The sequence below is a fragment of the Plutella xylostella genome, chromosome 11, assembly GCF_932276165.1.
Source record: "Plutella xylostella chromosome 11, ilPluXylo3.1, whole genome shotgun sequence".
Taxonomy (NCBI): domain Eukaryota; kingdom Metazoa; phylum Arthropoda; class Insecta; order Lepidoptera; family Plutellidae; genus Plutella; species Plutella xylostella.
In genome coordinates this window covers 3,294,340-3,307,993 of record NC_063991.1, presented here as the reverse complement: position 1 = coordinate 3,307,993, position 13,654 = coordinate 3,294,340, and the positions used below count along the sequence as shown (strand labels likewise).

The 13,654-nt window shown below is 42.3% G+C and overlaps 1 protein-coding gene across 1 annotated transcript; it reads left to right on the top strand.

Moving 5' to 3' along the window:
* Positions 1–1,255: 1,255 nt before the first annotated feature.
* Positions 1,256–13,499, top strand: LOC105380611 (multiple epidermal growth factor-like domains protein 6). Its single transcript, XM_038116448.2, has 14 exons — positions 1,256–1,409; positions 2,093–2,242; positions 2,931–3,023; positions 3,348–3,551; positions 3,929–4,012; positions 4,429–4,650; positions 4,937–5,056; positions 5,742–5,909; positions 8,769–8,915; positions 9,365–9,478; positions 10,154–10,291; positions 10,897–11,037; positions 11,479–11,607; positions 13,311–13,499. Exons 1-14 carry the CDS (start codon positions 1,379–1,381, stop codon positions 13,382–13,384), a joined length of 1,815 nt encoding a protein of 604 aa, XP_037972376.2. The 5' UTR covers positions 1,256–1,378; the 3' UTR covers positions 13,385–13,499.
* Positions 13,500–13,654: the final 155 nt, after the last annotated feature.

The following is a 13,654-nucleotide window of genomic DNA, read 5'->3' as shown; positions in this document are numbered from 1 at the left end:
AGAATTTCAATATTTCAGACCATTTAGGAGTAATTTGGTGCTTAAGTTTATAGCACTTTAACTATTTATCTAGTAAGCGCAGACAGAAACACCTTCAAATCTATAACACTTCTCATATCCCAACGGAAAACCGTAGTTCTTTACCAATCAAGGGTTGGCTGGATGCCTGTATGATGTGATATGATACTTTTTGCCAATGAGCCCTTCTTTGTGTATTTCTTAATATGTATTTTGTGTGTGTATGTATTATTATTATAGGTACAATAAAAATGTGTATAAATAAAAGGAGGACAAAGAAAGCGTCAACCCCGATGACGTCAAAACGCAACGCTGACGTCACCACCTGCTGTTATGACGTCACTCCTGCGTGATAGGGCTCGGGCTGGTTGTAGTGACAAAGGGGTATAATGAGGTCAAAGAAAGGGGGTCAAGGTATTCGCTGATTCGGGCCACTGATGATTAATTGGTTTAGGATCCTGGCTAAAAGATTTTTTTATGAGCAAAGGAAATTTAATGTCCCTAATGGAATTATGAATTGGGGTGCACGTAAGGTGTCCCAACTCTATGATCTTTGGAAACAGATGATTCGATAGTAATACCTCAACTAAATTATCAACAAAGAAAGTAAATCTGCCTAAACAGATAGACAAAGACTTCACTAAAGATAAGCTACCCAGCTGTTCATATTATATGAGTAAGCTAATAGAGCAATATTTCATGTTTAATAGTAAGATATGATTTGATGCATAATCGACACCTGTGTAGAAACATAGTTGCTATCAGCAAATGTCCACCTGTGGGAGATTATTAACTACGTAGAGTCAGGAAAGTCTTAGACATGACAGATTATAACAAAATACATGACCGATGTAGGAAAAATATGTTCACTGTCCTACTTACTGGGTTTGGACTGAAACAGGAATTGAAAAGGATTGCATTTAAATAGATAAGAAATTCCAAAATTAATTGTTTCAGTATCGATCGGCTTTTGTTGTCTAGTCTTAAAAAAGAAATTAATAATTGTTTAAGCGTTGATGAAATACAAAATATGTATTCACTACTTATTATTTTATGCTAACTTCCTAAATTCTCTGAACCCCTGTTGTTGTTGTTGCTGAGTTGACCTGAAAATCCCATAGGATTGTGAAGGATATAAGTAGTCTTTTCCAAAAATTGTGACAATAATTTATAAAAACATAGCCGAAGCCGTATCTAATAGATAACTAACACTATCACTAACTAATCATTATCATTATTAACATTAAAATATCAGTACGATACCAAATATTTCGTCTCTTTTATCCCTGTGCTTCCAACGATAACACACAAATGTTTAGTTAAAATATAATATACAAACAGTAGTTTTAGTTTGGTGAAAATGTGTTCAAAACAAATCTTATTCGTTTTAGGTAAGGGTACTTTAATTTGATCTTCATCATCATCATCACCACATTACAACCCATCACGTCCCAACTGCTGGGGCACGGGTCTCCTTCCAATAAAGGAAGGGTTTAGGCCTAGTCCACCACGCTGGCCTAGTGCGGGTTGGTGGAGCAAACTTGTACTGGGAAGTAGGCAAAGTGACTTATGTGATATAGTAACCATCATCTTCAGTGGTATAATTATCCACTGCTGTACATTGGCTCTCCCAAGGAGTGCCACAACACTCTATCCTTGTCTACCTGTCTAAGCTTGTTCTCTCCATGCCCCGCATCTCGCAGGGTGCTGCGTAGATTGTATGAACGCACGTATACTGCATTCATTCTTGCTTGGCATAAGAGGTAAACAATCTTTGTGTGTCTTTACCATGCATTAACGTCCTCTAAGCAATGATTTCAAAAGGAAGGATAGTCAGAACGTTTTGTCAAAAGAAAATGACACCCGCGCGCTGGCCCTAATTCATACAAATTACTACAGATTTATGAGATTTTAGGGCCAACGCGATGGCGTCATTTTCCAGTGCTGTAGGGCTTGTCCTTACGCTCTAGTAAAAATATGTAAGTCAATGGCTCTAAGTAATAGTAAAATTTTATAATAAGCTTTTTTACAGAGTTTCTCTTTAATCACAGGTAATCTATTCTTCCTTCCCCAGGTCTAACCCTCAGCCTGCACCTGGCGGCGGCGTGGTGGTGCGAGTCATCAGCTGACTGCGCGTCGCTGGGTGGCTCCAGCTGTCTCGCCGGCGCGTGTGCCTGCCCCGGGGGCTCGCAGCCCGCTCTGGGCGGCACTGTGTGCGCTGACGGTACGTTCTCGTTTCCATTCCATGAACCATTGTTTCATCACATTCCACCTACAACTGATCAGAAAGCGTTAATAGCGCGCGTCAGAGCGCTAAATTTCGCTATGACGCTAAGATGTCTTGTACTACTATGGTAAATACCGTCAAACAGAGCGCCAGCGCTATAGTGTTGCGTTGCGTACTGCTAGCGCTGGCATTGTGTCATTTTATGTGGTCGGTACTTTGTTGAAGTACTTAAAGTAGTAGTGCTCAGATGATATGTACAGTAAGGGGCAGATAAACCTAACCCCTCTTAGAAGCATTTTTACTATGAGAGGGGGGGGTTAGGTTTATCTGCACCTAACCGTACTACAAAATCACCATACATAAACAAGCAGCTTATTGCAGCATTATTTATAGCAGGGATGTGCTTTGCTGCATTGCATATAATCCTAATCCTAACTAATATTATAAATGCGAAAGTAACTGTGTCTGTCTGTCTGTTACTCTTTCACGTCAAAATTACTGAACGGATTTGAATGAAATTTGGTATACATACGGTCTAGACCCTGGGAAGGAACATAGGCGAAGCGAAGCGCGCGGGAACAGCTAGTTAGCTATAGTTATATGTATAGTTTTGTTTGAGGTTTTGGATACGTATGTATTATCTGTTTTTTTGTATGATGTAGTAAATTTCTATTTGTATCCCCAGTGGCTCCATACTTCACGTCGAAGTGCGTAGAAGACTTCCAGTGTTCCCGCCTGTTCACGGGATACGCCTGTGTGAAACCAGAGGGCAGCACAGGTAAGTCTTTTTACTTTTTACTGCTTTACTGCTCCAGTTTACTTCGGAGCTAGGCTAGCTGAGCTGAAATTAAGGGCAATTTACAAAGGAGAGAGCCACGTACAGGAACTTTACCCTCTCTCAGAATAGAATAGAATACTGCTAATCAAATGATGATTATTCCTTTAACACCGCGAAGATCAAAGGGTCTCCACAGTTCATCTCCAGACGTGTCAATCCTGGGCGATTTCCGTCCCCTGGTCTCCTTATACACCTTTATATTTGTCATTCAAAAAGTATTCTTTAAACCGTAATTTGCACTAAATTCTTTATTTCCACCCCTAGAAGGCACCTGCGGTTGCCGCCCCAACCACCACTTCTACCGGGGGCGCTGCTGGGAGTCCCTCCCGCTCGGTGCCCCCTGCGCGCGGTCGGAGCAGTGCCAGGGCGTTCTACTGGACCCTTATAGTATGAGCTGTGAGGACGTGTGTGTCTGCAGCGAGGGGTATTATCTGAGGCAGCGGGGGGAGTGCAGGAAGGCGGGGAATGGTATGTATATTGTATATGTACAAATCTATGCCTTCTTCTTAGAGTCCAGGTGACTACAGTTTGTTACGTCACCTAGCATGAGTCGCTCACTGCCCAGCCACTAGCAGTTACCTGTCTTAGATCGGGGATCCAACGGGCAGCAGTAATGGTAAGTGCTATAAACGTCCATCCAGCATGTTGACGTTTTAAACCACCGAAAGCTAGCCAATGATGGCCATGGCCATGCAGCAACCGCGACTACTAATAAATAGTCATGCTGTGGCAAGTAATACATAAAGTATGAAATAGTGTTAACACACGCGCACAGTCGCGGTCGCTAGCCACCAGAAGCGCTTGTAGTGAACCGAGTGTGAACTTAAAGTTTTTGTTTGTTTCAGCGGTGGATGAGCCATGTGTGGTGGACGTGGACTGTCGCTTCGAGAACGGCGTCTGCGACCAGACTACCTTCAAGTGTCAAGACAGTCAGTATCTTACTAACAATATATACAGGGTGTTTTAAAAAGGGTATGCTAAGCTGAAACCTATATATACACTTGTGTAGCATGTTATATCTTAGCCTGAAAACCCTTTTTGCAACACCCTGTCTATCTACCCACATACACGACATACAGTCTGGGACAGACAAATCTTACCCCTCTCAGGTCACTCTTTATGATGGTACCTCAGATTTCTCTCCTCGAGACTGTAAGCAAAAGATGTACCTATGTATGCCAGCGCAAACAGTTTGATCCTAAAAGTAATGAGAGGATGACAGCAGAATCAAATAGCATTTTGTCGATATGAGTAATCTTAAAAAATACACAAATAAAGTAAATTGCGCTGGGATGGCATTACAACTCTTTAACTCACTGTATAACTGTACATCCAAAATTTGCAGGTACCCAGAAAAACAGCACAGTCTCAGAACAACCAGAGACAGTCATAGAGGAATCAAAGCCGGAAGCGGAAGCCCGGAAATCCAAGATGGCGGTGCGGCAACATGGCGTCTCTTGCTCCTCGACCAACGGATGTGAATCTCCATTCGAGTGCACCACTCTCGGCTACTGCTTCTGCCCGCCAGGGTATTACAGCAACGACGATGGGACCGACTGTTTAGCTCGTAAGTATAAATAAAAACCCCTTGTATTTTAATGTGTGGAAGTGGTTGAGGTTTTTTGAGAGTTATTAATTATTGAGAGGCTGGTATAAGGAACATACTTAAAGTTACTTTTTTAATTAGAACATATTTTTTATTCTTACATGAATAAATCGATTATACTTGTGCGCATCATAAATTTATAATCAAATGAAGAGTCTGTCTAGAGTCTAGAAGTCAGTATACTGACTCACTAGGCCCAGTTTGCAAAGACTAGACTTTCAGTTCATATGGTTTTTTTATATTTTAGATCTAGGCTCGCCAGCGACACAGGAAACCTGCTCGGGGATCCTGACAGTGCTAGAAGATGGCGTCTGCAAGTGTCGACCCAACTTCTACTTCGAGGAAAACATGAAGGATTGCGCTAAAGGTTCGTAGAATTAAGAAGAATCATCACCACAAAATAATCGTCTAACACTCCCGGACACACAGCCACTGTCAAAGATTACTACTATATGCTACTATACAATGATTTCAAAAGGAAGGATACGCCCGTCAGAACGTTTTGTCAAAAGAAAATGGCACCCGCGCGCTGGCCCTAATTTCATACAAATTATGACAGATTTATGAGGTTTTAGGGCCGACGCGAGGGTGTCATTTTTTAGAGCGGTTGGGCCTGTCCTTACGCTAGTAATATACGTCAATGCTACTATACGACACTTCGGCTAGCCGCTACCGGCTGCCTGTCCTAAGGCTACGTTAGTCTTTTCGTGATATCCACACGAAATCCAATGGGTATCGGTCTTATGGTCATACTGGCCTTTCAGTTGCGGAGGTATTTGCTGATGTTGGCGTCCAGCGTCCACCAACCCGCACTAGGTCAGCGTTGTGGACTACCCGTCCTTCATTGGTAGGAGATCCGAGCCCCAGCAGTGGAGACGTGATGGGTCGTGATGATGATGATGTTGATAACCTTTTCGCTCTCTGACAAGCATACTCGACGACACAGGGTACACCGACGTTGCTATAGTGGATAATAATATGTAACTTAGAGGAGTCTGCCCTTGATCAATATTTGGTCGTAAAATTGTTAAACCAACCTTCTTTGTCCACAGCCTCAATCCGCTTCACGGACTTCTGCCTGAACGACCAGATGTGTCACACGTTCGGCGGCGCGGCGCGCTGCGGCGCCCCCACCCCGCCCTGGGGGCTCCGGCAGTGCGAGTGTGACGAGGAACTGGCCGTCTATGATGAGAGGCTCAACGTGTGCAGAGTCGCTGCAGGTTTGTTGAGAAGCTGTTGAAGTAGTTCGGGGGGCTACCGCTAGATGGCGTTGTTTGTGGTTAATGAAGATTTGGGTGAAATGGCGGCGTAAACAAAATGGCGGCTGCATAAGGTATTTTCTGCCCATTGAAGAGACAGGAATTGCTACCAGCTTATAGAGCATTTCGGTGACAACCACCTATACTTGGTCTAGGGTTTCAAATTCAAAATTCAAAATTCAAAAATGTTTATTTGCGATAAATAGGAACATGCATACATTAACCGTGATTGGTGCCTCCTTTTAAGCAGAGCCTGTGACAGGAAGCACCGCTCTTCCTTAGCTAACAGTTAGTGCAAATAAGCAATTAATTGCTATTATAACAGCATTTGGGTAACTACATATAGTTATTACACTACGGGCAACAGTTTACAATAGTTTGCAACACATAACTATACTTAAAATTAAATCTAACATAATGAAATTTCAAATTTCGACAGTTTAGGTATTTATTACCTACTTTTTTTTACAGCAGTTCGGTAAGTATAACGGTAAGTAATATTTTAAACCAAAGTAGGTACAGAAGAAAAATACTATAATTAGAATTAAGTAAATCTAAGCAAATTTTGGTAGTTTTAGATAGAAGTAGGTAGGTATATGTGAGTGAAAAAGAAATATACATGGTTACATATTAATACAAATTAACATACTGCCTTACAAGTGTTTGCGTCTGTGTGTATGTGTTGTGTGTGTGTGTGTGTGTGTGTGTGTGTGTGTGTGTGTGTGTGTGTGTGTGTGTGTGTGTGTGTGTGTGTGTGTGTGTGTGCGTGTGTGGGTGAATGTGTGTGCGATGATATTAGGTTACATATTCCAGTAGTGCCTCAGTTTCTTCATAATTTTTATTCTGAAGCCATCTAGATAGTATATGTTTGACTTCATAAAACGGTTTGTCATATATTTCAGTATATTTATTTATTTTATTATAGATATACGCTGAGCGTTTGTTAAACTGTATGCTCGCAAAAGTGGTATTAGTAGCGGGAATCCGTACTGCTTTATCTTTTCTTCTTTTTTTGGTGATATTAACATCATAAGGTAATGTTTTATGTACTTTGAGAACAGTAGATATTATGTAAAGTTTCCTTACGGAAGGGAGTTTACAGGTTTCGTATAGTAGGTTAGTAGGAAAAAGTTTATTTTTGAAGTACATGACCTTAATAAGTCTGCGTTGTGCACGTTCTAAATCCAGGAATCGTGTTTTTGCTGCTCCACCCCATATGGTTATACAATACAACAGTATGGATTGTACTAGTGAAACATAAATTTCCTTCAGCTAGTTTCTACCTGATGACCCTAAACCTTCTAATGAGTTTGGGATCACATGTCTCAAAGTTGCAAAAATCCATATAAGTTTTCTCACTCGCATGATAACATGTTCAAGATGTGGGTACCAAGAAAGTCGCTGATCCAAGTAAACACCTAGGTATTTGGTCTGGGTAACCTTCTGAATAGTTGGGCAGTCACAGTTATTTTTGTTTATGCAGTTGTGTATTTTAATTTCAAAATCATTCGGTTGAGTGTTTTGGTAAATACTAAAGCATATATAGTTTGTTTTGTTAGTATTTAAAGTTAAGTAATTATACTGTAGCCATTTAGCTATTTCTTCCAGACCATTCTCAGCATGATCCCACACCACACCCCAAGACTTGCCAGTAAATACTATGGCCGTATCATCGGCGTATGAAAAGACTTTCGCGTTTTTTATGTGCATGTTACATAGGTCGTTAATATAAATAAGGAAAAGCGTAGGACCAAGCACGCTTCCTTGTGGTACGCCATGTGATACGTACTCATCAGCACTAGTGTATTCGCCTAGTTTGACTCTCTGCCTTCTACTAGACAGGTAGTCTCTGAGGAGACTAAGCGGTGTACCCCTGATGCCAAATTTTTCAAGTTTGTGAACAAGGATGTCGAGAGAGACAGTATCGAACGCTTTTTTTAGATCTAAAAAGACTGATAGGCATTTATTGTGTTTGTCAAGTTCTTCAACTACATGTGATGTTAGTGAGGACACTGCATCTTCCGTTGATCTCCCTTGTCTGAATCCAAACTGAGAAGGTGATAATAAATTAAATTTGTTCATGTAACTAAGTAGTCTTACATTAATTAGCTTTTCAAGTATTTTTGATATAGCAGTTAAAACTGAAATAGGACGGTAGTTACCGATACTGTCTTTGTCGCCACCCTTGTACACAGGTGTGACAATTGCCTGTTTAAGAGGGATAGGGAAGACTCCTTTATCAAAGCAAAGATTGGCAAAGTGAGTGATCACTGGAATGATCTCTAATTTACTATATTTTAAAAAGCTAGTGGGTATATCATCCCAACCAGGTGCACTATTGGATTTAAGACTGGACAAAATACTACTCACCTCATCGTCACTTGTGTGCAGAAGAACGAAGGAATTAGGTTGGTTTGGCAAATTTTGTAGATAAATATTATGTTCATTTCGTATAGGATGAATCTGATCAGCCAGTTCCTTACCAATATTCACAAAGAAATTGTTGATAAGGTTTGCTGAATTGGTTGGGGTAGAATCAATGTTAAATAATTCTGTTGGGAGATCATTAGATTTTCTGGTATATGTAATATTTTATGGTTTGTCACCTTAGTTAAAGGATTAGCCAGTCAGCATAACGTTAGTAGCTTTATTAAGAACAGTTTGATACGTCACTCAGAGTAACTTCTTTAAACATAACCAAACTACATCAGCACCAACGCCAGTCATCGGCGAGGTGGATATCGACTTTTAAGCCGGCAATATATTGCTAGAATCCTTTTTCACCACTTACTAAGCTATTGCTATCCCTCTCCCACCCAGGCATCGGCGAGACGTGCGAGGTAGACAGCGACTGCTTAGCCGGTAATGTGGAGATCCTGTGTGCAGCCAATGACGACGGGGAGCGGCGTTGCGTGTGTCCTGCGGGACTCACTCCGGCTGGCGGGCTGTGCTTGGCTGCTGGGCTCGGTGAGTTGACAGTTGACAGGTGACAGTTGTGTATGACAGTCTACAGCTTCAAAATATATGTGCGGGGGGAAAAGATCAAGAAGACTTCTTCTTAGCCTTTTCATAGCATATCGGAGACCAGAACTACTTAGCTAGAGCAAAAGACTACAATATAAAATATAGACCATGGTTAGGCACCGTGGTGAAAGGATTGGCCAGTCTGATTAGCGTCAATCAGCACTGACGGCTCAGGTTGAGCTAGTAGAGAGGGGGCTCCTTTTTTGCACTCAAATAATGGAATCTTGGGTTATATCGTTATATCTCTTTATTTTTGAAGCCCTCCTGTCAATCACTCACTCTGGGTGTTAAACAGAACTTCTTCTATTCTACTACGTTAGAAACACCAACGACCTATCATCCCTCTCCAACCCACTACCACCAACATCTAACCATCCCCCTCCCTCCCGCAGAGCTGGGCGACACCTGCCAGGTGGACGGCGAGTGCGAGGGAGACAACACTATATGTGACGGCGTGTGCTCTTGCGGAGACGGGTATCAGGAGAATGAGGGGGTTTGTGCTCCAGGTGAGATAGAATAATCTAAAATTTTGAAACACATTACGAACTTTAAATACCACGGCAAGAGACACGGAACTTGACGTGATTTTTTTTTTCATCACGGTCTCTCCCGAGTCCGCGCGATGTGACCACATAAAATTTAGGTCACGTTTTGTTTCGCGCGTCTTGCCCCCCGTGCTAGGTATGCTGGCTTAGGTAGGTACTCTGTAAAAGCTTTAAGAAAACGAGAGCTATATTCGTTTAATTCAAACAATATAATAAAGTCGTTGTATACAGCAGAAGGGCTAGTACGGAGCGCTATTAAGACGTGACAAAAGTTCTCCGTCGCGCTCGCTCTTGAGGCTGCGCGATGTGAGTGCGCGCGATGCAAAACTCTTGTCACGTCTTAAATGCGCCTCGTACTAGCCCTTCAGGGAGTTACAAAAAGGCTAGGTATACCTACTAAGCTGAAAAGGGTTGACTCCTTCCCTATACAGTATACACCACCCCTAACAATATACCCTTTTTAACCGACTTCAAAAAAAGGAAGAGTTTCTCAATTCGTCGGGATCTTTATATATAGGTATATATAATGTATTTTCACCGATTACTCCGCCGTTTATGGACCCATTTTGAAAATTCTTTTTTTGCTGCAACAACAGGTACAGGTTCTCTATGTAAAGAAACTATACACCTCCACAGAGATCGGCGGAGTGTGTCTAGAGGACTCTGACTGTGTGGTCGACGATACGGTCTGCGCGGCGGGCGACACGGGTGCGGGCGCGGCCACCTGCCAGTGCCGGGAGGGGACCGTACAGGACGGGGCGAGGTGCTGGCCTGGTGAGTGTGTAGCTTTATTATCATCAGCAACTGACTAGCTTCTTGTGATGATGATCATGTCATCCATGCTGATGCGGCTACGGCGACTGCTGATGGTATACAAGCTTCGTTGGTGAAGCCATATAACATAGCCAATCTAGTTATACCTTCTCGTATGGGTGGGTATATTATTATCGTAATTTGTATACCTTAACCTTTATATGAAAAGATTGGCTATGAATACTAAACGAAGTGTGCCCTACATTTATTAAGCGTTAACCTATCGCGTCGTAACCTTTGTCTATCAATTCTTGACCGATAAAATGGGCAGTTAAGTACGAAGTGTTTGACCGATTGATTTGACTTTTTATGTTCTACCTATAAGCATGGTGGTCAAAGTTTTAAATATTTGGTGTTATCACAAATTCTCATTATAATTAGCCTGTAATCATTCACTTTTGGACATAGGCCTCTCCTAAGGGTCACCACAACACTGTCTTCGGTATTCCTCATCTAGCCACTATCGACTACTTATCTTATATCATCTGTCCGATTATCTGTCCTACAAAGAGTCGGCCATCTGCGGGCATCCTTAGTTTTTAAATCCCAACGTCTCCTCTCCACAGTTGCGCCAGCCTACAACAGTACGTGCGTCGCGACGGCGCAGTGTGTCCCCACGCTGGGCGTGGGAAGCCGCTGCGAGGGCGGCGCGTGTGTGTGCGACGAGACTCACCATTACAAAGATGAAGTGTGCCAGGTTCGACGAGGTGAGTTTGATGGTGATTTATATCTTATCCAGCTGCTACTGCACTAAATCGCGATTCGCCATAAATACGGCGCTGTAATTGGTGGAACGCGCATTCAACTTGTAAATCGACATCAATAACAGACCCGTGGAGCGGTCACTGCTTGTTGATCGGTGGCGCAGCGGTTAATAACACTGATTACCTAACGCTTGTGCCGGAGTTTACGGGTTCAAAATCTTGCTGGATCAAAATAACTGCCTCGGGTCGTCGTCAGCTCAATCAGAGTCAATAATGATTGAACAAAATAGTGCAAGGAATGAATGAATATGGAGTGAATGATAAATAATTTAAATGCAAACATCTAAATCACACGTACGTATCACACGAATGTACTTACTGCCTTTAAATTATAGTAGTGATATAGACATTATGATTCCTTATACCCTGGTCTCCTCCCCCCAGGTCTATTCGAGCCGTGCGCCCGCAGCGGCGAGTGCTTCGTACCAGGAGTGCAGGAGTTTGTGGAGTGCAGAAACGCGCTCTGTCAGTGCACCTTCGAGCACCCGTTCAACGAGGAGCAGCAGACTTGCCGTGAGTGTTGCCTGATGATGTACAGCACCAGGGTTAGCACGGGGCGCAAGACGCGCACATCAAGACGTGACAAAAGTTTTGCATCGCGCTCAATCATATCACGCGGCTTCGAGAGTGAGCGCGACGGAGAACTTTTGTCACGTCTTATATAATAGCGCCCCGTGCTACAGGGCCTGAGTTGGAAAAAAAACTCATACACCGTACAACTAGACATTCGTATCTGAGATTTCTGTAATAAAAACTTATGCAAGACATTTACATAAGTAAATTGGAAGTGGAATATGAATTTTTAATTTTACTTATGACTTAAATGGCCGTTACTGTGGCCAGAGCTTACAAGTATATTAAATAACTTGGAAGCCAATTCAGTATTATTTATCTATACAGAACATAATTTCTTGAGTTATTTTACCTCTGAAATTCGTCATAATACTTACAGGCTCTTGCTATATTTTACAAAGTAAGTATAAAATTTGAGCAAACGATCATTATCGAAGTTCAGAACTAATATTTAACAGAGCTAAAATAACGCCTGATTTGGCCCTTACGCATATCCCAGGTAGTAAGGCGCTGAAGCAAATCTGTCTTTTAAATTAACCACAAAATTGGGGACAAACCAAGAAGAAGATATACGCAAAATTCCAATAGTTGTAACCAACATATTCCATTCCAACCTCTTCAGAACCGCCTATACCCTCAGAATAACGTCCAATCACTACCTACAACACACGCAACGCGGGTAGCGTGCTCGTAATGTAATGTAATAAAACGTGGCCGACTACCGCCGTAGTCACTGGGTTGTCGACACGCAGTGGGTTGTAGCGATACGGATACGTACCGAAGGTCCTAGGAGATTATGTAACGAATCATCGATCGATCGACATTAACGATGTACGAACAAGATGATGCACGACATAGAAAAACAAAGCAAAATGTGATGTGTTATTTGTCGAGACGTTTCTTTTCCATTTCCAAACTGCCTCTGTGGTCTAGTGGTAGAAGCTTCGCTTCATGACCCAGAGGTCCCGGGTTCGATTCCCGGGTGGGACCATCAATTTGTGTTTCTAAATTGTGGTTCTAAGTTTGGTTAGGACATAGAAGGCTGATCACCTGATGTCCGAAACAGTGAAACGATCCATGCTGTCGGATGGGCATGTAAAGCAGTCGGTCCTGCGTCTAGCTCTCTCCAGTCGTGTCGGTCAATCCGTCCCATTGGGCTATGAGAGTGATGGAACAGAGAGTGCTCCTGTGTACTGCGCACACACTTGGGCACTATAATCTACTCCTGCGTAGATGGCTGATCTCAATTGAGATTGGCCGCCGTGGCCGAAATTCGGCTAGGAGGACATTATTATCTTTTCCATTGACATCTAGATCGTATTTAAATATCGTTGGCCTTAGTCAGTGGGTTGTCGACAGGCAGTAGTGGTTTTCAGCGATAGGCAATTTTGTAAGATCTCTACGCCATCAAATTTTCGGTCGATACAGTGTTGACCTTCGATTCAATTCCTGCCACATATTTTCTTCGGGTCTTGGGATGTGCCATAAATATTCTGCACAAGAAATTGCCCTGAGTGCCTATCGCGAAGTCAAAACGTTATTAAAACAAGTTCGCGATAGGTACACGGTACATGTTATTGTTATTGTTAAATTCACCAAATCACATTTCTGTAAAAAACTAAACTTTGACTTTCTTGTTCCAGGGTCCAAAGCGGTGACAGTCCTTGGAAATATCCTTCTAATCATCACGGCACTGGGCGCCATGTTACAAAGCTGATATTTAACTAAGGATTAAGTGTTTTCGTTTGTACAGTAGCATTATTTAAGACAGTAAATGTTTGTTTATTTAAAATGACAATGTACTATAATTTAATAAAAATAATAATTACGAAGACTGACTACTGAGCCGATGGTCCCGGGTTCGATTCCCGGCTGGGGCAGATATTTGTTTAAACACAGATATTTGTTCTCGGGTCTTGGATGTGCCCGTAAAATGGCAATAGGCCCGCCCCCTATTACATTGGGACTAACACAACACTCTGGCGAA